The 27,750-nt window shown below is 41.1% G+C and overlaps 1 protein-coding gene across 4 annotated transcripts in view; it reads right to left on the bottom strand.

The window, feature by feature from the left end:
- YAP1 (Yes1 associated transcriptional regulator) overlaps positions 1 to 27,598 on the bottom strand; it is an 84,353-nt gene extending 56,755 nt beyond the window's left edge. For all 4 annotated transcript variants that reach the window (XM_042862463.1, XM_042862465.1, XM_042862464.1 and 1 more), the window contains exons 1-2: positions 27,281 to 27,598; positions 24,659 to 24,906 (exon numbers count right to left, since the gene is read on the bottom strand). In XM_042862463.1, coding sequence (XP_042718397.1) covers positions 24,659 to 24,906; positions 27,281 to 27,598 — 566 coding nt within the window. The remainder of the gene's footprint in view (positions 1 to 24,658; positions 24,907 to 27,280) is intronic.
- Positions 27,599 to 27,750: the final 152 nt, after the last annotated feature.

Raw genomic sequence — 27,750 nt, 5'->3', positions numbered from 1 at the left:
GAGAACAACCCCCCGCACTGGGAGGCAACACTACGTGACTGACAGTGACAAAATTCTAAAGCCACTAAACCAAAACCTGTAAAAATGTGTTGTTAAATAAGGAATACCATAGTTCATATAAAAGCAGAGAAGTGTAAGTGGCATTTTGCTCCAGTTATTTGGATTTGTTCATCTGTAAAAACATTTTGAGAAGTACAGACACCTGTACTTCTAGAAGGATCTCTAGAACTAACCAGTCCACATTCAAATGCAGAAGCAACATTAAAGCAGGGAGAAATCTTCGCAGTAGCCATACCATAATAAAAAGCCAAATGGTACACACAGCACAAAGATAGTATATCTCCAAGCACAAAAAAAACCACCAAATTTTACTCTTCCTCTTTTGCGTGAGATCTTTTATGACAAACACTAGCACCTCTCAAGCCTCTTTTAGGGAGGGTACACCTTACACAGCATCATCTAGCTCCCATAGAAATGTCACACACACAGTTTGCTGGCCAGCATGAAGCACAGTCACCAGATTATCTGAACCATTTACAGTTCCAACAGATTGCTTACCCTCCCAACATGCCTCAACAATGAAGCCTGAGAGAGAGAACTGAGTCAAGAGTGGCACATCTGGACACCCACTGCCTTGCTAGCACGCACACCTCTGATCACTTCAGTCTGGGACAAAAATTCACCTTTCTGCTGCTCTGCAGGCACAAGTCTCGCACAGCACACCCTGCAGCAGGCCGAGGCACTTCTCTTGGCCTGCCTCTGTTCCTCAGATGATGCAGGACCTTTGGCAGAAACTTTTCTTTTGCCATCACCTACCAAAGCTACACTAAGGGGCTCTGCTGATGAAACCATATTTTTCTGAGAGACACTTCATGCATGATTTTGTTGACCCATGACTTCATTAATCCACTTCTAAAGAATTACATGCGGTATACGGAAGAGGTAATGCAACATCACTTCATAGTGACTCCTGTATTCCTACAGTCACCATAGTTAAGAGAAAGAAAGAAAGAAAAAAAAAACTAACACTTCAAACCAAAGTACTTAAAATATCCAAGACCATCAAATCCAACTGCAGAAACCAGAAAGTGAAAAACAGCAACAAAATCTCCATCGGCAGCAAGACCAGGACCCCGCTCAGATCTCTGACATGGGAGAAGACAAATTCTTGGGACTGTTTTTCTAAGTTTTTATGTTAAAGGTTCAGATTGCAGTAATTGTTAAATGATGACACAACTGGGCCAAGGAACAGGCACACTGTAACAAGCCCTTTCTTTCTGCTCTGTGTAATGTGGGCAGAACTTCCAGGACTACTTCTGAGAGCAATCCCCTTCAGAAGTTTGGTTTTTAGAAAATGATGGGTACTTCCCTGATACAAGATGACAGCACTACAAAATCCATTATGTGAAAGTAGCACCAAGTGCTCTACAGTAATCCTGAAACAACAGAAGAAAGATGGCCAAAATGACTGCCAGTTTTTGAGCGAGTTAAAATTGGAGGAAAATTACTAAAAACAGCTTGAACATCTTTTTTTTCTCAACAAGTTATCTATCTGTAAAGCATTTAAAGTATGGCAAAAACCTTAAATATTTTGTTAGGTACCTCAGTTTCTTGTAGTTTTATGGCTTACAATGTAATCAGTGGCTCAGTAAGTTCACAATGTTACATATCTGTGCAAAAAGATCACACTAAACATGAGAAGAGTAAGGACAGAAGCAAGGATACAGATCAAAACTGACTGGTTTCACAATTTCTGTTTCAGCAACATGGATGGCTCAACCTGTTATGTATCACATCTGCTCTCCATCAAGCTTAGTTTTTTTAAGTCAAACAATGCTAGGGCTTTCAGGTGGGTTTCTATTTGTTTTTTAAAATCATCCTGTGAACACCAGCTAAACTAACATTATGTTGTTTAAATGCAGCCAGTATTTCTTGGAAACGTAAATTCTTATATCATATAGAAATGCAGATAAAGTTTCCACACCAGCATAATATAATGAATGAAAGCAGTCTTTTCACAATTCAGTTGTTCTTGCCAAACAATCCCACACATACCAGTGCAGGTGAACCTGATCAACATAAAAGCAAAACTGCAAAAAGTTTGCTCCCAATATTTTAAGGCACTAAGCTGTATGAGAACACAGAGATTTTCCAACAGCAAAGAGTAAAAGGATGCACCAACAGAAACGTGTACCATACTTGCTAGACCAGTAGTAGTCTGAAATATTTTGATCATGTACTCCCAAAATACATACATTTTTAACCTATAAGGATATAGTATGCACATTATAAAATACAAAAATAGAACATTAAAAAGCAGAAGATGTATTAAATACTGTCATTAAAAAAATGTATCCATGGTACAAAAAGCATTTTCTTTGTGGAGCTCCTAGGAAGCAGTTTGACCACCTCACTCTTACATATTACATGATCATTGACTAGGCTGTGAGAGCTGTACTTTAAATCAAAGATAAAAGCAGACATTTATTAAGAGAATCTTAGTATCAGACTTATCTTTAATGGGGACCATTTTTGTTACATTCCAACAAAAGTTTTGAGTCTAAGTGGTGTAGAGAGGAGACAAAGCAAAGCTGGCAGCTGAGTACCATTTTGCTACAAAGCCAAGCCCAAATCCAGAAGACAAAACAAAAAATCACAGCCAACAACAAAGCCAGGCCTGACTTAAAACACAAAAAGTACAACAAAGACAAGGTTTGCCTTCCATTGTATCTCTGCTGTAAAAAAGGAATCCTTTAGTTTGCCATGGTTTTAGTACCACCAACTCTCACCAGCTTTTAACTCATTTGCCTGCTGGGAAATACAGATGTTCTATTAAGGAAGCAGAGAGCTGACAATCTGTGCAGCTATTAAGCTCTTCTAGTCATTAATACTTCTTCCTTGATAAAATGAGTATGTATTTAAAATGTATTCAAGCTGACAAGAAGTGGGACAGGTAGATGAGTAAGCATTGCTGTTAGGGATTTTGAGTACGGGGTCCCAAGGCCCCATTTGTCCATGTGGATAAATAGAAAAATAGCAGAGTGGCTATTTGTGATCAGCTCCACCTTATCTTGATCCAACACTCCCTGGACATGTAGCAGTCCTACCCCACAGCAGTCAGAAAGACTCAAATTCTGCATCAGCACAGCTCACTCAAAACAAACAAACAAAGAAAAAAGGAAAAAAAAAGAACAAACCACTCTGGTAAAGTGGCAGGAGATATTATGGCCCACTTACCAAGCCGACATGTGTTATGTGAGAATGCTATTTACAACATCACATGCTGGAACTTGTTCCCAAGCTAGCTAAACCTACATGCTTAATTGACTCAATAGACAATGCTGTATTGTCAAGACTAATCTTTTCCTACAGGCTACAGTTTCTAAACCACAAATGCTTTTATCCCTTTCTATTTTTCTTAGCACTTCCCCAACCAGAAAACTTCAAAATACACACATTCAGTAAGTATTTGGGTAAGTACTATATTGACGACTACTACTAAAATTCACATACCATGTTAACTGAGTCATCAGAAAATCCAAGCACATTAAAGAACAAGAGAGCCAACAGGTTCTTTAGGTTTATATTTCAGAAATCCAAGACAGAAGGGACTAAGCTAGCAAGAAAGCCTGAAACCAGATGACTGTCACCAATATACACCACACGAGGCACGGAGAAGCAGTGCTTGCTGACCCACTTTTTAAGTATTTGTTCCAAAGTTACTTTCAGAGAGTCAGGTTTGGGAAAGAAAGAAATCTTCTGGTTGAAGATAAATTGTCTGATAAATTGTCCATTAAAAACTAATTTAAACAAAGATTTTCTCAGATGCTCCAGGCTACCTTTTATTCATATTGATGACAAATGCTTTGAGGGAAAAGCACATTCAGAGAAAAAAATGCCTCACTCTAAAGACAGCCTTCAAAATGACAGATTCCAGTAATTGCAAGTTGTCTTGAATCCATAAATGATACTGTTGAGGACGTTGTGCATCTAATGCACCACTGATAAAAACTTATATCTGATGGTCTGCCACCTCCCATGCTCAATTAACTCAAGTTGAAAATAATCTTTTAAAACAATGGAGGGTTAAGTTAACAACCACCATGTCTTCATTCTACGGTGTTCCCTTCTGTCTCATTCTCCACACCAAAGAGTTGTCCTGTTTATATTGTAGTAAAAAACACCTTTGCAAATAAAGCATGCTACTCCCTTTAACAATGTGCTTAAGAGCATCTGGTTCCATTTGTTCCACTTTTCAATGATCTGCACAAAAGAAAAAAAAACTACTATTCAACCTAACTGCAACAATTAAGAGAAAAAGCTGTAGATAGAAAATTATTTAAAGCACAGAAATTAAGACTCCAAAAAGCCAAGTCTTGTTGGAAAGATATTCTTTCAGTTGCTACAGGGTCTAATGATATTTTGACAAGACTGTAATTATGCTTCTGTTACAAGAACAGATCTCATTCTCCACTTCTTGCCAGGATAACACTGCTTTTAATTAATGCTTTTGTAGTGAAGTATGCCCTCCAGCAGTAATGAGTTTTATAATAATTTCAGCATGCACCATGTATTCCTCCACATCATTTATTGAAAAACTCTCATCATTCGGTCTCCTAGATATTGCAGAAGCCTTACTTCCCAGAATTCTTCAAAACATTGTTAAACAGCGCTGTGCCTACCAACACACTGTTAAAACATGCCTTCACATCAACATTTTCCTCTGCTTCCCTCATGAAAGGAACATTCTGTGCCTATTAGACTGGCACTACCACAAGAGAACCAAATTTGCTTTTAAACATTGGTCTCAGTTTCACTTGGGGAATTGGCACACACTGCTGAGGCCGCACCTCGAGTACTGTGTTCAGTTTTGGGCCCCTCACTACAAGAAAGACATTGAGGCTCTGAAATGTGTCCAGAGAAAGGCAATGAAATTGGTGAGGGGTCTGGAGCACAAGTCTTATGAGGAGCTGCTGAGGGAGCTGGGATTGTTCAGTCTGGAGAAGAGGAGGCTCAGGGGAGACCTCATTGCACTCTACAACTTCCTGAAGGGAGGCTGTGGTGAAGAGGGGTTTGGCCTCTTCTCCCAGGCCATGAGCAGGACACGGGGTAATGGCTGCAAGTTGTACCAGAGGAGGTTTAGGTTGGACATGAGGAAAAACTTTTTCTCTCAGAGAGTGGTCAGGCACTGGAACGGCTGCCCAGGGAGGTGGTGGACTTGCCATCCCTGGCAGTGTTCAAGAGGCGCCTGGAGGTCCCTTCTAACCTTGTGATTCTATGATTCAAATGATTGATAAATGCTCTCAGTGTGATGTCTTTTAAACAGAGTTACAACCCCTGCCAAAGTGCCATAAGGTGCTGATTTTCAATTATGCTTACTGATCACCAAACGTGGATTTTATATAAATACATATACGTATATACACACATACATACACACATGCACAACTGCAGCTTTTATTCTTAACATCCACTGCATAACCAACCTCTCCAATTTGAATGGTCTCACTAAAGGAAGTTTCAAGCCAGTTTCAGCAAACAAACAGGCAATTACTGAAGCCGCAGAAATCCAGACACGTATTTATCCAAAGTGTGAAACAAGTGAAGTACTGTGTAGGAAATGTTATGAAATCCCTGTCAAGAAAGCTAGGCCTCAAATTTAATCCACTGCCCCTACCATAAATAGCTGTAAAGTAACTGAGTCGTTTCTAGGCATTATTACTTAATTAAACACGACTGTCTAATTAACTCTGCAAGAAGGTGGAAGTTCCAAACCAATTCTTATATGCTAATCAAAATTGGCTTTAGAATACGCTTGGAGGGCTTGCAGTGACTTTGAGGAGTACAGTCAGTGCACAAGCTGCTGCCTTTACAGGCTGCAAGGAGCCATTTTTGTCTGCCACATGTGTTCTCTGACATTAAACAAGGTAAGAAATTAAAATTTTAAATCTCACACTGGAGTATTCATGCTATTTAAAATTAAAGGGGTATCTATATTTCAGTAGATTCAATTCTTCAGAGTATTCAGGCATTTAAACTCAGTATAAATTTACACCATTCTCAAAGAGGAGTTGACATTAAATACTATTTCCATTTCCTCTCCTCTACTTTTGTATTTTTCTAATAAACTGAATCCAATATCCTGCATGATCTCTCGAAAGAGAAATTAATGTCAGAATCCTGGCCGCATTTCATACAGAAACAATCCTCAGTTTCTTCTGCTTGATTCTTGCATCGCTTCACTGAAAGCAAACATTTAAGTAGGAAATGATTTGGTAAGAACATTGCCAGAGAAATTCATAAATGACATTATTTGGCCTATATCAAGAAGTCCAAATTAGATGACAGCCATCTCTCCTGCTCCCAAACTCTCTTCCTTTTGTTGGAAGGTGCACCTGTCTGAAGAGAACCACTCGAATTCTAAGGTCAGGTGGGATAGTCTAAAATCTGCCATGCCAGTAAAAATAACAGCATGTTGAACTCCAAGTTGCCTTAATTTGCAATTGCAAAAACAATCAATGCAAGAGTTCTAAGGCTTGCAACATCACAGAAAATGAAGTTATTTTGTCTATTTGAACAGCTTAACAGTTCTAAGAGCACTCACACACACAAACGGAATTGGGTATATGTTGATTTTTTTTTCAGAATCAAACCTCTCACAGGTTTTGAAACCTTAACTGCCAGTTTATTCTACACCTCTGAACCATTTGCCCAGCAATCAGCTGACGGACTTAGTAAAAGAAGTCAAAGAGTAGCTAGACAGGAAGACATTAAGTACATAGGCTTTCCTTACCGCTTGGACTACCACTATCAACAGAAAAACATTGGTTACCTCTGAACAGCATGCTGCAAGTATCAATTAAATAAGTTATCCTATGACCCCTTTTCTTGGAGAAGCCTGACTAGGTTACTCACTTCCAATATATTTCTTGGTATAAAGTAAAATGTAGTGACAGAATGCAAACAGATTCTTCTGACAGAAGCAGACTGACCAAGTACTGTTAAGATATGAGAATTCTGGTAACATCTTAGTAATTTTAATACTAAACCACTCACTAAAGAAGGTTTCATTAAAAGCAATCTGTAAATTAGTTTCAGTTAACTGTAAAATCAAATAGTATCCATCTTGATACAGTGCATTGTTTGAAAAGGAGATTAGTTATTAATTTTTTCTGTCTCTTACTAGGTGAACCTTTTGATTTATGTATCTGAAAGGGAATAAAATATTCAGAGCAGAGTTGAATACATCTTGTAATGAACACATAGACTGGAACTATTTGCCCTATCATCACGTAGTAGAAAAGTTAATTAAAGCACTCAAGGTTGACTTTGGTTTTACACAGCACAGCATTTAAACCAAGCAGGTCAACTGGAAGAACAAGTCATATATCAAAACAGGACTGTGTTTGGAAAGGAAGAGCTTGATTTTTTATTCTGGTCTTTGATATTAACTGTAACTACAACTGTTCACCCAAGGAAATGCACTGAACATCATACAATTTGTAAAACATTATGTTTGTAAAATAGTAAGATACACGCTTGATTTCTTTGTTATTAATCAATTCCTCCAAGAATAAACCACAACCAATTCCCACACTAGCAGACCTACGCCTGCATATTCCTTGTTTTCTTTTTTCCCCACATCAACTCCCCTTGGTCAGATGCTCAGTAGTTTTCCATCATTCTACCTAATAGGCCTATAGGAACAACAGCAACTTGTATTTTCAGGAAGAAAAAAAAAAAATGCAGCCTAAAAGAAGACTATCCCTCTTCTCAGGCTTCTAAATCAACCCTAACTCGACTATAGGAATAAAGCAGTAGTGTGCAGCTATGCCACTGAGAAGAGTAACACACCATATTGCACGGGCATAAGATTATCATTTTGAACTGTCATTTCTGCTTACAACTAAGTTAAATCATTGCCCGTTTTATTGCTTTTGTGGAACAGTTTTGTTTCATACACAAGGGAGAAATGAAGAAATTCCAGTCCTGCCTTATTTCTCAGTTCCCTGTAAGCCCTTCCCACATCACCTGCTCTATGAATTTGTACCTTGCTCTACAGCCCAATTTAGCTGGTAGCTTTGCTTCGACAACCCGCAAGCTTCTGCTGTAGGTGCAGTTACTAACAGAATGTGACTGCTCTTTCCTTATTAAAGCTCCATCTGGTTACTAATTGTTTTACTGACATATACTTCTATATCCGAAATCTTCATATTCTCATCCCTCATTACAAGTTGTCTAACATTTCTTCTTGCCAAGATTTAAAATCCCACTAAAGGGCTGAACAGATCAAAACCCTGTTCAACATTTCAACTCAAATTTATCTTCCTCCCAGGGCTTTTTATGAAAACACAGCATTTCAGGTCCTCCAATTTAGCCCAACTTCAGTTCCAATAAAATGTTGAAGAAAGTAAGGATTCTAGGCCAAGGCAACAAAATTTAGTTTCAGAGTTGCCTCGTTAGCAAATTAGCCATGTTAGCGTAACACATTACACAGGCTAATAGCTCAACTCAATTCCCAAGGTTGTTGCTTAGAATAAATATTAATAAATGAAAACACACACCTTGTTGACTTCAATTAAATTTAGTTCACACACCAAATTTGTAACCACACCAAAGCCAAGTTTATGCATATAACTAGAACTATTTAAAAACAGCCTCAGACCTTGACATATCAGCTACAGAATGCATACTGCACACAGCTAAGTTTGTTTTTAAACTGCCAGTCTTAGAGTGTATATTTGTAGGACTGGATGAACTGAAGCTTAGTTCAGTTTCTGTGCAACAGGAAGGTGGTAACTGCACAGATGCGTACAATAAAACTTCTTCAGTTTCAGTGTACAAGCCAGACTAACACCAGTGCTTTTTTCCACGCAGCTGGTTAAGGACTGCTTTTACCCTTTATTTTACTTACTTAAAACAAACTACTTTTCACACCAACTCATCTGTACTATTTCCATTGTGATCCATGGATATATCACATATTCCCAGCAGATAAATGACATCTTCTGTTAGATGCTGAAATAGAACATCTCGTGCCACGTTTCAGATTTATCCATTCAATTAAATCTGTCATTCTATACGGAGCATGGGAACGTATATCCAACAACTGGAGGATCATTATAGAATTTGGATTCAAGAAGATATATTTATAATATGTATAAATGTGCCTATTTCTTACTCTCGGAATGACCGTACGCAAAAATCACAGTGAGTTTGTTGACAATTAGCAACAGCAGAATACTGCTTAGAAATTGACTCAAGAATTAGTGAGGTTTCAATAAAGTTTGCTTTTGAAATATCTATATAGCCTCTCCTGCACATGTAATTTTATCATTCAACTCAGCCATTGTACAGATGTTAAAAATATCATTTCTCCAAATCACAGCACATGAGAGCTATGCCAGGCTCCTATGAAATCTCACATATCTATTGCAGACAATACAAATGCATCAAAACCTATTTGAAGCCACTCAGATGGAGCAATATAATACTATTCTAGTTCTCCATAAGAAATGATAATAATAGGATGCATTGCAGATAGCACTATTGGCAGTAATTCTATATAAGAAAAAAAAAAAAAAGAACCAGACCTCAAAAACCTAAAAAACAAACCAACCCCTAAACAGCAAACCAACAAAGCAACTCCAACCTACTCACTATATCCCAAAGAGTAAAACGAAACTGTATTACTGGCTCCAAAACTGCATTTAGTCTTCTAGGAAATTATTACTATCAGTGCAAATGGGAAGGAGGAGACAACAACAAAAATCTATTGTACTCATTTTCTACAATCCTGTTACAGTCACTAATGCTGTACAATTATTTTAAAAGTTCCACGAACAACAAAAAAATGGTTTACGATGTCACTGGATATTAGATTAACAATTCTAAAATGCATTAGCAATACATTACAGCGTAGGGGCTTGTTTTGACTCAAGTAAAACTGGATTTCTGTGTCAGATGGAATAACTCCACATGCATTTCTCCAACAGCCCCGCTGTTTTAAGGGCTTAGGTTACTCTCACTCACAGCCTATCTCGACCACGTCCTCCCTCCAAGCAGTCATGCCATGAATTGGTTTAGAGAACTCAGGAGGTGAAAAAAATCCCTTACCAAAAACAAAGTAATGTATGGTCCACATGACGTAACTACACAAGTAACCATCTCAGCACAACAGCCATGACACTCAAGAGATGCTTTTGCAAAGTCTTTGCTGTTTTCCCATGAGTTTTATTCCTACCCTGTGCACTGTGACCCCCTCCCCCTCCACTGACTTACAGGAAAAAATGAAGAGCAATTGTAGCAACAAGAAGCACAGATCAGGACCTAAAGCAGACCCCAAGTACCTTGGAAAACGTAACTGCTGTGTGTGTGTGTGTGTTTAACTGCAGACACTTTGCACTATACAAACCCTGCTGGAACCCCCATACTGAACTCAGCTGCGAGGTTACACTTTAAGACTTTTTTTAACACATTAAAAACTAAGGGCACACTTTCTCAGTGGATTTACGTTTTTCTCTATTCTGTCTAGTCCAGAAACTCATAATTACAGTACACTAACAGTACAAATATGGAGGATGATTTCATAAACAAGTAGCAATTTCTTCTACAATTCCCTGTTATTATGACTTAAAACACACAGCACTGATCATTTAAGAACCATTTCATGTGCTAGGTGAAATGTGATTACCAAGCTGCATATCCAGGAACCTGCCAGAGCTTCAAGTAAATTAAAACAAACTGCCTTAGTATGGTTACAATAGCAGGCATAAACTCAGAGAACTGATATACATCAATCAAGCATTCCAGGAAAGCATATGCAAGACTGTGGAGTACAGAAATCATTTGAACAACTTATTCTGTGCAAGATGCAAAGTGGGATGCCACCACACAATGCTATATGTTTGTACATCAAACAGTGATAAAGTTTCTTAATTTACTGCACTTAAAACACAAATGACCCGAAAAATCCTATCCAGATGTATGCTACTTCATGCACTTGGTTAGAAGAGAAGCTACATCTCATTTTAAACGTCATCAGGTGTGAGTTCCTCATCAGGACCCGCACTAAAGGCTTCACTCTGTTGGAGAGAACCATTTTCTGAATGAGCACATTAATGGAAGAACAACGGAAAGCTCCCAAGCAAAATTAATCAACCTTCACAGCTGGGAGAAGAAAGCTTCCATCTCACCTGTACTTGAATTTCTCAAGATATATATTTTGCTCATCTTCCAGATACTTTGGTATCACTTACTTCAATGACAGTCAATATAATATACAGTCAATTAGAAACTTATACATTGTTAGTAGCAGCTAAATGGTAGATATTCCATTCTAGAAATGAATCTTTCATGGATTTTTTTTTTAAATGATATAAGCAATGCATCATTTTATCACATCACCATACTTCACTTTTGTTGGAGCAGCTCCCACACAAGGTCGAAGCAAGTACAGAAGATCTTTGCTTTAGAAGGTGAACACACCAACATTAAGTCTTCGCATCCCAGAGTTCATGCAGAAGACTCAAAATTCTGGAGACATAATCATAGCAGGCATTACGTTTCCCAAATTGGTGACTAGGAGATCTGATCTGATTAGTAACAGTAAGTTTAAAAAAAAAAAAAAAAGAAAATCCACTTCCACAGGAGCCTATATACTAGTATATTTGCTGAAAAGATTTAGAAAAGATAATTTGCAGAATACAAGATCAATCCTGACAAGCACAGACAAGCATCAACTGTTCACTGTCACTTCCAAAATAAGAACTGAGCACTACTGATTGAAGCTGATAGGAGCCAAGTTTAGAACTGAAAAAGGCATTTCTTCATGCACTGGATAGATGACCAGTGAGATTTCTTGCCAAAGTGTAGAGTAGATGCTAAAAGTTCACATGGTGTCAAGAGAAGACAGCACAAGTCTTGGAGAATAGAGCTAGACAGAAATCGTGCCTGGATCATGATACTCCTGAAATGATAGTTGTAAACTGGAAAAGTACGCAGTGATGGTACCATGTATACTTACCCTGCTCTTTGTCCTTCCTAGAAATTTGCTCATGACAACTTGCCAGGAACAAGAAACTGTGCTGGACATGCACTTGGTCTGAATCAGCACGGGTATGTTTACAGATATGCTTTTGTACAGGAGCAAAACTGGCAGGGCTGTTTTAAAACCTGAACATCCTATTGAGAACAGCAGATAAAACTTAGAATAGCTACTTGTAAATGCCTCTATACTGCCAGCATTCCTATTTCCAAGCCAACCATGCACCTTCCAATGTATTTCCTCTATGTAATCACTATATTTACACCTTAGACACATTACATAAAAATGCATATATGAAACAAAGCAACATCGCCATCTGATGATGAGGTCAGCACTCCTGTGTCTGTCACAAGCCAAATACTGGCTCAGTAGAAACTGCTACAGGGTAACGGCTAGCAGGTTCTCAGTTCATCTGCAATGCTGGACAGGAGCTAAGCAGCCAAATCGCTTTGGCAGACAAACGTTTTCTCTTTAGTAGAAAGACCTGTTGAAGTCAAAGTAGAAAGATAGCTTAGGAGGCACAACAACGGGATGGGCACCAGTTGCTGAAGCACTACAGCCTGTATAACTTTTTTTTTTTTTTTTTTTAAAATATTCAACTTTTCTTTTTGGACCCATCAGTTTGACGAAGCGCATGCTTCCGAGAATTCACATCTTATTTAATTTTCTGTAGCTAGCAAAACAGACAAAGATTGTAGATGGAAGTCGAGAACTGAACCACATCATCTTCTTTTACACAAAATGCATCTCAGTTTGACTAAATCAAACATACACACATGGACTCAAACACGGTAGGTGGGACTGTGCTATTTTAATCAACAGTGGGTAAGTAACTGAATGCCTGAACTGAATATTACCCTCATTGCTCATACCCTCCGATCACAACCGCAGTAGGGGCAATACAGACCAAGTATAAGTACCTACAGAGGTAGGCATGTGCTACCGACTTCAGTTACTTCTCAAGAAGTCTGCGATGGAGAGAATGAACCCCTCACGATACAGAGTCAGACTTGCTACTCCATGTGGACCGTCACAAGTCCATGGAGCCAGGGGAGATCCACCCGAGTGCGCTGAAGGAGCTGGCAGAGGTGACTATCAAGCTTTCCACCACCCATCAGCACTGCTGCTCAACCAGAGAGGTCCCAGAGGATTGGAGGCTTGCCAACATAACTCCTATCTACAAGGGTTGTGAGGAGGACCTGGGAAACTACAGGCATGTCAGCCTTACCTCAGTGGTAGTGAAGGTTATGAAACAGATCTTACTGATTGAGATCACACAGCCCATGTGGGACAGTCGGAGGATCAGGCCCAGTCAGCATGGGTTCATGAAAGGCAGGTCTGGCTTAACCAATCTGATCTCCTCCTATGACAAGGTGACCAACCTGGCAAATGATGATGTAGCCTACCTAGACATCAGCAAAGCCTTAGACACTATCTCCCACAGTATGCTCCTGGAGAGGCTGGAAGCTCATGGCCTGGGCAGGTACGCTCTTTGCTGGGTAAAGAACTGGCTGGAGGGTGAGGCCCAGATAGTAATGGTGGATGGATAGAATGAAATCCAGCTGATGACTGGTCACAGGTGGTGCTCCCAAAGGTACTGGGGCCCATCCTGTTAAATATCTTCATTGATTCTGAGTGGAAGGATTGAGTACACCCTCAGTAAGTTAGCAAATGACACCAAGCTGCAGGGAAGTATTAATCTGTCTGAGAGTAGAAAGGTCCTATAGAGGGATCTGGACAGGTTGAACTGATGGGCTGAGGCCAATGGAATTAAGATCAAGAAGACCAAGCACCATGTTCTATTAAGTCATAACAACCCAGGCAACACTACAGGCTTGGGACAGAGCAGCTAGAAGACTGTGCAGAGGAAAAGAACCTGGAGCTGTAGGTCAATGCTCAGCTGGACATGAGCCATCAGTGTACCCGGGTGGCCAAGAAGGCCAATAGTACCCTGGCTTGTATCAGAAATACTGTAGCCAGTAGGACCAGGGAGGTGATCATCCTTCTGTACTCAGTTCTGGTGTGGCTGCACCTCAAATACTGTCTGTGTTCAGTGTTGGGCCCCTCACTACAAGATATTGAAGCCCTGGAGCACATTCAGAGAAGGGTAAGGAAGCGGGTCAGGAGTCTGGAGCACAAGTCTTATGAGGAATGGCTGAGAAAACTGGACTATTCAGTCTGGAAAAGAGGAGGCTCAAGGGAGACCTTATCACTCTACAACCATCTGAAGGGAGGTTGTGGTGAGGTGGGGGTTGGCCTCTTCTCCCATTTAACTAGCAATAGGACAAGATGGAATGGTCTCAAGTTATGCCAGGGAAGGTTCACATTGGATATTAGGAAAAAATTCTCCAAAAGAGGGGTCAGGCACTGAAATGGGCTGCCCAGGGAGGTGGTTGAGTGTCTGTCCTGGAGATATTCAAGAAATGCATAGATCTGGTATTAAGGAACATGGTTTAGTGGGCAGCATTGGATGGTTACACTAGATGGTCTTAGGGTCTCTTCCAACCTTAACGATTCTGTGATTCTACATTAATTAAAAGCATCACATATAAGCAAATGTAATTCTGTAGATAGCTCATAAACAATTTTACAAAGTTACAGAAAAATTATGTGCAGATCTTGACAAAGCAACAAGCATCAGAGCCAGAATCTCACACATTTCAAATCAATCTCATACAAACTTGTTCTGTGTACACAAAAACATGCTCAGTGGCTTCTTTTGGAGATGAAGCAGTTTTTCAATTGAGTTTATTTACGTAAAGTCTACCCATTACAAAAGCCAGCATTTTCACTGTACTGAAGTCCCTCACCAGTTTAATAAGTTAGCTGTGACCTTGGTTTAGAAAGCACTTAAAATCCTCCTCCTTCAGTTTCACGGAGCAAGCATTTGAAGGCATTCAGAAGGGGCAGAAGTTGGCACTAAGTCTACACTCCTACTGCAGTAGGACTGCAGAGAATTAGTTAAAGCTCACAGGCAACCTCTGCGTCATTCACCATCACAGCATAAACAGATTTCAAACTGCAGCCTTGAGCAAAAGGAACACTAACTGCTGCACCAGAAGAAACAAACAAACTTCTGCCCACTCCTATTCCAATGCAACTTTAAGAAGATGGACAATGGAGGCCACAACTTTTAAATGGAAGAATATTTTTTTCCTGGAGACTTTTCCACACACAACTGTCCAAATTCCTCAGCAAATATCCATAACACAAAGCTGATCGTGTTAGGAGCCACCAATTCATTTAATAAATAATTATATTTAAAAAACAGAAATATGAGTTGCAGAACATTTCAGATAAATATAATTAAGTTTTCCTTTGACCCTGCTAATAGATAGGCTAAAATGTTAATTCTTAACCAACTGTTTAAGGTCCATTTCACATTTTGTCTTCCTTATGACCTAACCAGTGACTAAATTATCAGGATACTGTAAAACATACAACAGATCTTTTTTCCAGTTATTAGTCATTACAGTAAAAACCACAATAAAAAAGCCCACAAGCATACAGACTGTAAGAGTTTTCTTAATCCTACAGATCTGAAAGTTCCTGTCCTCTATGAGCTAATCATTATTTGGTCCCAATATCTTATATCTATTCTCCTTCAGGACAGCTTCAAAGTATGATTCCCTTAAGAACGGAAAACCTGAAAGACCAGTTATGAAAGTGAACACTTCCTTCACTCCAAATCTTTAACTCACTGGATTGAAGAGTTAAGAAATTAAGTACATGTGTACTTAGGGACAGAAGCAGGAAAATGAAGCATAGGTCTACACTGATGACATGTAATTATGTCAACAGCAGTCTAAGAAACAGCTCTTAGAAATCTATCTGGATGCAAACTAGAATGCAGGCAATTTTAGCTTAGTCAGGCTCTTGCGTACAAAGCATTGTAACCATGGAACGCACTGTTCACTGATCTCACTAAGACTGCAAGCCTTTAAAACCTTTTACTGTTAAACAAATGTAATTCATCCTGACCTAAAGACAAGCACAGAAGGGACACTTAAAATGCAACAGTTTCTTTTTTCTTCATAGGCATATGTATTTTTTTCCTTATGTATCTATGAGTGGCCTATAAAGTCGGATATAGAAGATCATATCTAAGCTGCCAGACTGAGAAGATTCACATCTGATATGGAACCATTGTTGCATTTTGAAACTCCAGCCAGAGACCAAAAAGCCGAGCACTGCCTCAAAAGGCACACGATCTGCACTGTACCACACAGTCTACTTCCATTTTGTTTCAACAGTAAGACTTCCTCCACAAAATATTTTTACCAGTCTTCATTCCAAGAAAAGTTTTGTTGGCCACGATTCTTCAGTTTCACATTTTCTGTCTAATGACCTTTAATACTTCAGATTACACTTTTGTAAATACACCTCATTCCATATCCTTAATTCGGGGCAAAGCTGTTTACTCTGATAAAGTTTTTCCAAATAACAGAACATTTAAAACACACCGTTAATTGTGTATATACTGGACATTTACATCTACATCAACTATGCTATACATTCAGTAAGAGTGGAAGGAAGTTCCTATGTGCTCTAAAGAGATCAGATGTTAGAATGAGCATAATTACAGAATATGTGCCAACCAAACTTTTAAACAATGAACGTCAGAAAAGATTTTTTGAGAAGCTGTGAGGAAAACATATTTAGTATGAAAACTCACCTACTGAGTTGCTCTTTTGTCCCCCTTTACTCAAAGAACTCCATTCTGCAGATACAACCTGTGCTTGTTTGCTTTCATATAATGTGTTAGTATGTTATGTCTAATTTTACAACATGTCCAGAAATATGAAAAGTTTACTTAACAATTCAGTTACAAGTAATTAGAAAGGAAAAGGCATCCTTGAAGCAGTAACTATTTAAGTTATTTTATTATTATTTTTTATTTACCAAGAAAGCTCTCCATAAATCAGAACTGCTTAGAGATAAACTAGCAATAGTAAATGACCTTTATTTGACTTCCCTATAAAACAGTTTAGAAGGAAAAAAAAAAAAAGTCTGGATTCACAACCTCAGTGTAATAATCAATAACTAAACTTAGTGCTAACACTGCACCGAGCTAGCAAACAGCATGCCAGAGTCTCAACAAAAGCAATCTGGTCTTTCACTATGACACAGCAAAGTCTCATTAGTAAAATTAAAGCAAAGTCCAAGACTGTTTTCAAGACAGCTTTGTTTCCTTAGCAACATCCATGACAGACAGGCAGTATACTGGTAAGATCTCACTCTACAAGGAAGCTTTATGTTACCTAGCTTTACTTCCCTGAAACACAGCCTGCAGTAACAGCGAACAGATTAAATCCCAGCTGAGTGAATCCCAGAGAAGAGACTCCAAGAAGCACTTCAGGAGGCCATGAAACAGTGACACAGTCTTGTTATGCTGGAACAGGCTTTGGGGCAGAGGGAGCCATCAGTCTGTGCTGGCCGCAGCCACCCTGTGCTTCTGTGTTCCTCATCACATCTGTGGGGCACTTGCCAGAGGACTGCTGCACACAGACAACTTTCTAAATTTCCTGCATGCAACCAAATGAAATTTTCTCAAAGAATTGCCAAAGAAGCCAGGCCATTTAAAAGTATGGGGGCTCACATAATTACACACAGCCTGATTGGAAAAAAAAAAAAAAAAAAAAAAAAAAAAAGCAAAACAAAAAAAAAAGAAGAGACAAAGATATATATATATATATATATATATATTTTACAAATTGGTTATACAAAATAGCAAAAGACAGTGAGTTCCACCATTAACAAATTTTACTGCATATGTATGCTTGTATTGTACAAACAGCAAATGTAATTACATTGGAATTCACAAAAACACTAGGAAAGAAAGTTAATAGAAGAACTGAGTAAGCTATCAGTTTCAAGAGGTTAAACAAAATCTAATTACATCATCTGAATTTGCTCCCATCTGTGAAGATAAACACATGCAGTGGTCTGGCCACATACAACACAGGAGAATCATCCCTATTTTGGTTGACGTCTCTCCATGGTCATTTACCTCAATTTTGTTTTTTTCCTTTGGTTGGATAAGGGAGGATCTATGCATCCATTCCAAATCAAGAGCCAAACTCAATCTGCTTGCAGTTAATATTGACTTGTTTTAATAGTTAATCTTGCATTTCAACACCAAGTAACAAATCTTCATCTCCTGGGCATCATCCGATTACTGCTGGTGTCCAATACATGGAAGCGCTTCCTCAGGAGCAAACTGGGATCAAATATTCTGCTTTCCCACTACATGTGAGCTATTGAGGTCCTGCAGTCAGGCATTCCAGTGTACCCAGTGCTAACAACTTACTTAGTCTGAGAGTCTGCTGCAGGAATGGATAAACTCGAGTGAAAATTTTGCTTGCTCTGTGTTAGCTTTTAAAAATACGCAGCTGATGTGCCACAAGCTCAGGGCTTTGCCTTTGGAATTTTACACCTACTGATTTTTCTCACTTGCAGAAAAGGAGAAATAAGGGAGCAAGAGACAAATGTTGTAAAAGTAGGCATGATTTTTTCCACATGCCACTCAGGAGTTCAACTGCATTTACCCATTAGGAATAGCTCTGATAAAAAGTGGGGGGGGGCAGGCGTCTGTCTGGGTTTCACAGGAGATTTCAAACGAACAACATTCCATTATCTTACTGCTTTCCACTGAATGGAAATGTTCATGATGAGACTAATAGGTTGCAGATTACCCTATGCCATAAAGGAGATGACTACAAAAAAAAAAAAAAAAAAAAAAAAAAAAGACTGCAGTTCTTTGTCATCTTCAACATTCACAATAAGAAAGGGTATGAAAGGATAAGAGAGTCTGGAAGATGCTCATCTTGATTGGTATTGGATTCTTGTTTGTATTTAGAAGAGGTCAATTGCTGAGCATTCCACAGTGGTACAATTGCTCCCACAGAGCTTGATGCTATTACTTCTTTTAAGAAAACAGAACTTGACAAAAATCTTTAAAACTGGAATAGAAGAAGCATGCTTTTTAAATATGGAATTCTAATTAAACCAGTAGTAGAAGCCTTTAAATACTAATCAGAGAGTCTCTAAGATTTGTCATTAAAAGAGAATGGTTAATAAAGATCTAGAATCATGATTACAGCTGTCAATGTATTACAGTTTTCAGACCACATTAAGATAAAACATCTCAAATCAGATGTAGGAGATAGGTGAGCATGACTACAAAGCAGTATTATGTATTTGAAGAATACAAAAAAAAAAAATTACATTGGTGTTCTCAGTAGCAAAATAAGAGGCAATTCTGCCCAGTTCCATAACAGAAGTTGAAAGGCTTAGTTTTTATGCTTGATATTTGAAACAACCACTTTTTTCCATCTTAATGAAAACCGTGTTAATACAATCTTGCTCTGCCAGGTACGGTGCTGCCTTCTCTCTCCAGTGCGTGCACTCAGATCCTATCTAGATCTGGAAGAATTACATTCACCATTTCCTGCAGCTGGCCCACGCTTCCCTCCAGCATTAGCAGCTCTCAGCACAAGTGTGATCCAGTGCCTTTTAGAAGCCATGGAAAAGTTTCAATAGGCACTGAATCAGACACTTACGCACAGAAGATTATTAACAGAGATACTACTGAGAGGCAAAACCTGAGGGAGGAAGAAGAGTACAGAACAGCAGACAATTAAAAAAATTCCTCAGAAATTTTAATTGTTATCTTACAACTGCCACAGATTCTGTATTTCTCTCCAGTTCTGTTTTCTTCTGAGGATGATTAATATTGATACACTTATAAATAAAAGAAAAATATATTAGTGAAAACCACAGAGTACGTTTTCTGTTTACATAAAATCACAACAGTTCATTAAAACTGTTTTTGGAACAGTCTTGTGAAATTATCTTGTATGGAAGGGTACTGAATGCAAAGATACTATCAGTACATCTGCAATTTTTCTTAAGCAAAACAAAGCCAAGCACAAGAAAAGCACTGTGGGCCATGCCTTTCACTGATGCCCACCCACTAAGCTGCCTGCGCGTTCTCTGAACTGGCTGAACTGGAGGTGCACTTTCATCCTCCTCCCAGTCGCAGTATTAACACTAATCAGGAAGGTTTGCCCTTCTTCTTTCTCCCTTTTAAAGATACAGAAATCTCCAGTACGTGTTCAGAATAGTTAGTATCGTGGTTCTCTCAAAGAACAGATTTAAGAACTCAAGTAAGAGGCAGAAGGAAAAATATGCACTTAGTACTGATGTTCCAAGACCAAAAATCTAAAAATTGTCAAAAAAAAGCCAACAGACCACATTCTGCACTACTTTAAAAGCCTTTTAGCTCATATCTCTCTTCTTTAGCTATGTTCAAAAATGACAGTGACTATTTTCCACAAATCTCTTGGATTCATTTTTTTTTGTCAGTCAATGACCTGAATGTTTTCGTAATCCACCAATACCAAAATAAAATTACTTTGACATTCAGCGAACAGAAAAAGCCTTCAACTTCTTTTTAAGCTAAAAAGTACAAAAATTAGTCAAACTCATCAAAAGCAGTGGTTGCGGCTTTGGTTTCCAACAGTACAGCTCTTTTACTGTCTAACTAATTTGAACCGCAGAGCCATAAACACGAGAGCTCCCAGTAACTGATGATTCCAAACACGCACACATCGGTGCTCGGTAAAATGCACAAGTGTGGCAGCAACAATCCCAGTAGAGATTTTCTGTCCTGGATGAAGAAGATTAGTCTGGTGAGCTGAGGAAGAGCAGGAAGAAAGGCACAGATGGTACAGCTGTCGCGGTTGGCTCCAGATAGGAACAAAAATAGAGATGTGAAAGAAATGTAACAGCACTGCTGGTTACTTCTCATGTAGGACAAAGCACTCGTGTATACTTGGGGTCCCACGAGTTAAAGAAAGAAAACACGTTATCAACAAACCTCCCTGCTATCTTAAAACCATTTTGCTTGGCTCCACCCAGCCATGCCTCTGTATGAAGCAGGTGAGAAATGTGTAACAACCATCTATTTCCAAGGCTTCTGCCAGATGGGTAAACACCTCCATCACACCCACAGATACTAATGAAAACCACCTTGGCCTCCCTCAGGAAGTCATTCAACACTTCACAGAAAAAAAAATAGGAAGTTGTTGATAAACTGCTTGCAAGAACTACTTCCTGTAGGAAAAGTAATTACAAGACTTGTTTGCTGGACAATCAGTTAACTTTCCTTCACACTACGAAGTGCAAAGCGTTGCACAACCTTTGTAAGAATCGAAAGCATCACACTAAGTTAAAACTATACAACAGTAATTCTGAACCTCAACATACCCAGATTTCTTCTTTCTGGAAGTTGCTGTCTGCGTCTCCCCCAGCACGCTATCTTTTGCCTAGAGTGACCCGCTATCTTCCTCTGTAGTTCACTGAAATGTCAACCAGCAGCTGGCAAGCAGGAAGTGGTTAAAAAGCAATGCAGTTGACATCGCCACAGAAACCAAGCAAGCCTCCTTTATGGCATGCTTAAGAATGGGCTGAAGTGTACTGCACTGCAATGCTGAGATGACTCAGATGTGACCGCTCACAAACCAGGCGAGTCTCAACTGATCAGTTCTGTGTAAGTAGCAGTTTCAGTTTTAAAAAAAAATAAGGATAGTTTTACCAAAATCTGCATTTCCACCAACGGAAAATTATACTCAAGAGTCGCTGTCATAACAATGAGATGAGCACTGAGGAGTGGAATTCCGGCAAATCTTACGCTGAGCATTCAGACATAACGGGGTTTATTTGTCTGGATGACAGACTGACTTCCCAGATCCTATACTACGACTCTCACCCTACTTTAACATGTACTAATGTGTGTGTTGTGTATCCTACCTACACACACACACACACACACACACACACACACAGTTATTTGGCCAAACAGCTATTTTCTTCCCCATTCCTACTATTATTTCACCAGACCAGGCTGCCCAGAACCACATCCAGCCTGGCCCTGAAAGCCTCTAGGGATGGGGCATCCACTTTGACCCACTGATTAGTGGAAGTGACTAAAATCTTTGCAGTACAATACTCAGTTTTACATTATTCTATTTGCAATATAGCATATTATGATAACTATAACCATAAGGCCTACTGACATCTGGAAAAAATCTATTACCATTACCTATTCTGCAAAGATCTTTCTAGAGCTCGATTACCAGACTGTTCACATAGTGGCTACAGAACAAATGGAAACAAAGAGCAACGCAGCTGAATGCTTGGAAGAGGCTGAAAAATCAGCATATGGTAGAAGGAATCACATCACTTTTATTCAGCTTCAGGAATTTCAGTCCTCGTGCTTTGAGCAGAAGCTTAAGGCACAACCAGACAAGACATGATTGTAACAGGTTTGCACATTTGAGACAGAACTTGTCACTCAACACTTGAAAAAGGACTCCTGAAACATAAACTTTCTACTTAAAATTTCTTTCAACTTCTTAAAAATCGAATACTAGCAAAACGTTTGCTTTGTAATTTTTCTTTATACAAATCTTAACGGACTCCAATGAAGTTAGGGGATCTCACCTGCAGACAGCACTGAACGACCTTTTAGGGACAACAACGCTCTTCAAGCGCGAACAGAACAGAACGTGAACAGTCTTCAGAACTGTCCTCATTAGACTCTCCCATACCACAGCATCACCCAAGGAAAGCCAAAAGAAAACAGCCCATTAAGCTGTTTAAAATCTCCAAGGTCAGCATGTGACCCAGCAGGGAGAGGTTCAGAAAGTACAGCCTTTATTTTCACTCCTAACAACCTGGTTTGTTTCCACTCCTTTCCCCTTCAAGACACATCCTTCACAGCTAGCAGCTCTTTCAATCATTTACTTTGGATGTCTGATTGAGAACAAACGATCTTGCTCATGCAGATGAGTTTGCCAGACTTGTGTGTACTTTCCAGTCTCAGGCTCTTTATTGTTCTTGTTGAAACCTGATCCTTTGAAATGGATACCAGAACACCAAGAGAGGACAAAAAAAGCTTGCAAAAAAAAGGAAAAGATTTTTTGGTGGTAATAATGAAACTGCAGAAAAGCTTTCCAAGATCAAAACTATCACTGATTTCACTTCAATAGCCACAATTAAAAAAAAAAAAAAAAATCAACAACAAAATCAACTTCTACATAAAGACCTTTGCACCTCTCAAACTGCTCTACTTTTTAAAAAAATGTTATCAGAAACAATTGTGACAGCAAACTTAAAAACAACTGCTTTCTGTGACTGGTAAGCTGCTCTTAAAGAGTTTTCACCAGCACAGTCAAAACAACTAAACTTGCTTTTCACTGAAGAACTCAGCCTGTGCTTTCCTCAAGGCCCAACCAGCTACCAATCTCGAATGGCACAAACTTGCATTGTTCCCAAAATTCTACTTGTGCCCACTGAAGAATGCATTCTGGAACACACTGATTTGTTAAAGTCTAGCAAAGAAGGCATCACATCATTGACATCTTTATGCAATTCTCATTTTTGCTTTTCTAACACAAAATTATTGTTTTCAAAAATTGGCTTTAAGGCTCAAACAATTTGACAACTGCTGCAACTCAGTTTGAGTTCTGATAAGTGATATTAATTTCTCCTTATGAAAACACCACTGTAGGAATAAGAAAGTTTTAAGAAATTCTACAGTGTCCATTTTTACTGAAGGCAACAGATTAGTTTTAAAAGCAACATTTGATTGAAGTATCTGAGTTTGTATCAGTGATAGCTTTAGCAAGAAAGGTAGGAATACAGATATTTTATTTGGCAGAAGCAAGTTTTACGTAAATAACACACTGTGCTGCCTCTCCCCTCTCCCAGCCCTGGAAATGACACACAATGGATTATTTAGAGCCTTCCAGTTCAATAAAATATTCAAAATACAGTCAAAGTATCTGAAGGCCAATCACATGCCCTGGTGGGCACGCTTTCAGAATGAAGGACAAGCTTCTGCTGTTCTAGGGATGGAAAGAAAACCCAACGCTCCCCAATGGTGTGGCTGCCACGTGGCTGGCATATGCCACCTCTCCTCTGTTCTACAGAAGGTGGTACTGATTTCACTGCACAAAAAAGCCACAGCCAGAAGAAGAAACAGCGTTAGAAGTTCTGCAATTCCCATTTCACTGCAAGGAAGGCAGATGGGTTCAGAGTTACAGACCCAAATACTGTTATCAAACACATACGTTCATGTCCTCATGAGTACAGAGCAGGCAAAAATGTTTTGACTCTGCATTTACACAATTGTACTTAGTGATAAAATAAGAAGTCCTGACATATTCCTGCCACAACAGAGTCTACAGTTACTTTATTACAGTTTTACATCTGTAACATAAAAATAAGGTATAATGTATTTTGACCCAAATGAGAACGCTGGCAAGATCCAGCAAGTGGAAGAGTCACGTCGTTCAAAAATCTCTACATGCATTTCACTCGTTTTCAGTGCACAGTGTAACAGACAACATTCTTCAACCAAGATTAAGATGGGATAAATACTCATTGAGCATCACACAATTTCCAGAAAGAGTAGAACTGATATGGGAGAATTCCTAAGTGGTAGGATCTTTTCTCCTACTAAAAATCAGGAGGTTGTTTTTAAAACTTGTATTTCAAAGAAAAATTCAAATACTTAAATAACAACAACCAAAAAAGTATACTTACTTAAGGAAGTATCTCTGTCCAGATGGTGTCTTGGCCATCTCCCAGCCCGGTGGCAGAGGTACATCATCAGGGATCTCAAACGAAGACTGGCGGAGATGCTGAGAAGACGGCGCTCCAGGTCCAGTCACTACTCCAGAGGGTGTGAGTGTGCCAGGGGACACGGCCCCCAGCTGCAGGGATGCTGGAGAGGAATGAGCACGGACGTGCTGAGGGGTCAGGGCTCCTGCTGTCCCTGCATCAGTGCTGGCCTGTCGGGAGTGAAAGGATTCCCATTCAGATTTCTGTACTTCAGCAGAAATGCATCTGTCCAAAGGCACTGCTCTTTCAAGGAATCTTTCAGATGAAATTCCAGAGTTGGTCTTTCTAAAGTTACACGTATTTTGCAGTTGGTTAATTTGCATCAGACAAGTCCCCGTACAAGCCAAGAAATATCAACTACAAGTATTCAGTAACTGCTTTAAGTTCTGTGTTGAAAACTGAAGTTCTTGCCCCTTGGTGCAGGCTTCCGGCAGCCTACAGCCAGCACAATGAGCACAGTACGCTGCGTGGCTCATTGCTGGACTGCACCCACCCATCACCATCACTTTCTGCTGACGGAGGTAATTTTCCATCCCCTTATTGAAATGGGGGTGTGGGGTGCAAGGACACCCACACATAAACCTTCTGCATGGGTTTAAGGAAGGGGCAAAGAGAAAAGTAAGAGAGATGTGTCCATTGATGGCAATGAGCCCCAAGAGACAGAGAACTCCTGAACTCAACCACCAGAGCTACAAAAGGCTGAGCACAGAATTTCCTAACCTGCACACCAACTGCTCTTTAAGGGCACTCACAAAGAGCCTGCCAGTGCTTTATCTAAAGAAAGCTTCCGCAAACTGTTTGACCAGTCAATCAGAAGTGAGTCAGAGACCATTCACAGAACTGCCAGACTGAAGCACGAGAGCTTCTTTGGCAGTAGGAAATATATGTCCAAAGCCAAAAAGACAAAGCAGACCTGAAAGCTGGGTTTAAATCCTTTTTTGTGTATTTATCAGTTAATTAAATCTCATAGATATCCCAGAACAACACGGCCACCTGCATTAAGATGCACACAGCAGTCCAGCCACACCTCTCCATGCCGATATTGCACCATACGAGGCCCCACTTACACTCTCCTATGGGGACATTTTGACACATCTGTATGTGAACACAACATTTTTTACATTGGAGCAAGCAAGCAAGCTTGCACATTTAAGCACAGTGTAAGAGATGCAACTGTATGGAATTTGAGGAGCTTTAATTCTTGAGAAAAAGAGAAGTAGGAAGTCCTTTCCTGATTAACAATATTTTATGTCACACATGAACAAACAGGGAGAACTGGAACTATCAAAAGATGGCCAACAATGGAGTAATGGTTCTCTGCCTTCAGCTGGACCTCAAGGTTGCACTGTTGGAACTCCCGAGTGGGATGAGAACTCAAGAAAGGAGCACACGCAGAGAATGCGGAGCCAAAAGTAAAAGTGCAACACCTGCGTGAAAATTAAATGTTTTCTGAACACGATACTTATTTAACTGCAGGTAGATACTGTGTTTACTAAGACACAGCAACAAGTAGCAGCTGAGCATGTGCAGCCCACACTTCTGCATAGCCGAACTGCGATACTACTCACACCAACGAGAGCAATCTGAAGGAACCCTGTTCACTGTTGGATTCAGAGTGCAATTAGGAAGTCTGCAGCTCAGAAGCGAGGAAAAAAACCACAGGAGCAGCTCAGCCCCACCCCTGCTATTCCCTCTCCGGTCTCACGGTGCGAAGGCCGGGCTGCTTTTCGAGTAGGTGGGAAATGAATTAACCCGTGCCGCGGCACGAAGCGCCGGGAGCGGAGCCGCGATCGCAGCAATAGCGAAGGCCTTCGCGAAGCGGGCGCCGCGACACGGAGCGAGTTTCGCTCCGGCCGCATAGACAGCGCCAAGGGGCCGATAACAAAACCGACTTTGCAGCTCAGAAAGAAGGTCGTTACTTCGCAGTTACGGCTGAGCGGCACCGGGGAACGGCGGCGGAGCGCCGCTGCCCTCATCGCGGGGCACGCGGGAGCCCCGCGGCCGGAGCCGACACAGCGCGGAGACGAAATGGTGGAAGAGCCACATCCATATTGCTTGGGGAAAAAAAAAAAAAAAAGTTTGGCACGGCCTCACGACACCCCCCACCGGCGGGCCGTCCCGCAGCGCGGATCGGAGCCCTCCATCGCGGCGCTCCCCGCACCGCTCCGAGGCTTCCCCGCGCCTTTCCCCCCGGCCGGGCCGCGGGGCGGATGCGGAGCCCGAGGGCCGCCCGGAGCCCGGGCCGGGACGGTGGCCCCTCGGAGGGGCGGGGGGAGCGGGGAGAGGAGGAGGAGGAGGCGGAGGAAGGCAGCGCGCAGCCGGCCCGCGCCCCCCGCCCGCACTGAGGGCGGATTCCCGCCCCGGCCCCTTCCCTGCCCCGATTCCCTGCCTCCCTGCCCCCCCAAACACTCACACACACACTCACACTCACTCACTCACTCACGGGAGGAGCCCGGCGGCGGCGCGGAGGGAAGGAGGGAGGGAAAGAGGGAGGAGGGAGATCGGAGATCGCGGCGCAACGCCGGGCCGGCCGCCCCCCCTTACCTGGCGGGAGTGAGCCTTGGGCTCGGGCGGCTTGAAGAAGGAGTCGGGCAGCTTGCGGAGCCGCATGGGCAGCGTGTGCGGCACGTTGGCGCCCTTGGGGTTCATCACGGCGTTGAAGAGCGCCTCCAGGTCGGTCTCGGAATCGCCCCGCACATGGACGATCTGGTGCCCCGCCGGAGGGGGGCCCGCGCCCGGCGGCTGCGCGGCGCCTCCCGGAGCTCCCGACACCGTGCCCGGGGGCTGCGGGGCCGCCTGCTGCGGGGCCGGGGGCTGCGCCGCCTGCGGCGGCTGCTGCGGCTGGGGCTGCCCGGGATCCATGGCTGCGACGGGACCCCCCGGCGCTTCCTCGCGGGGCTCGGCGGCTCAGAGCGCGCGGGGCCGGCCCCGCATGCCCCGCGCCACGGCTCGTCCCGCCGTCCCCGGCTCTTCCTACCCCTCGGCGGGGACGGGCGAAACGGCTCCGACCGCGC

This window comes from Lagopus leucura, unplaced genomic scaffold (assembly GCF_019238085.1).
Source record: "Lagopus leucura isolate 7727_CA_CO unplaced genomic scaffold, USGS_WTPT01 Super-Scaffold_702, whole genome shotgun sequence".
NCBI classification, from domain to species: Eukaryota; Metazoa; Chordata; class Aves; order Galliformes; family Phasianidae; genus Lagopus; species Lagopus leucura.
The sequence above is the reverse complement of the archived record's forward strand: the minus strand, read 5'-3'. Positions and strand labels throughout refer to the sequence as shown.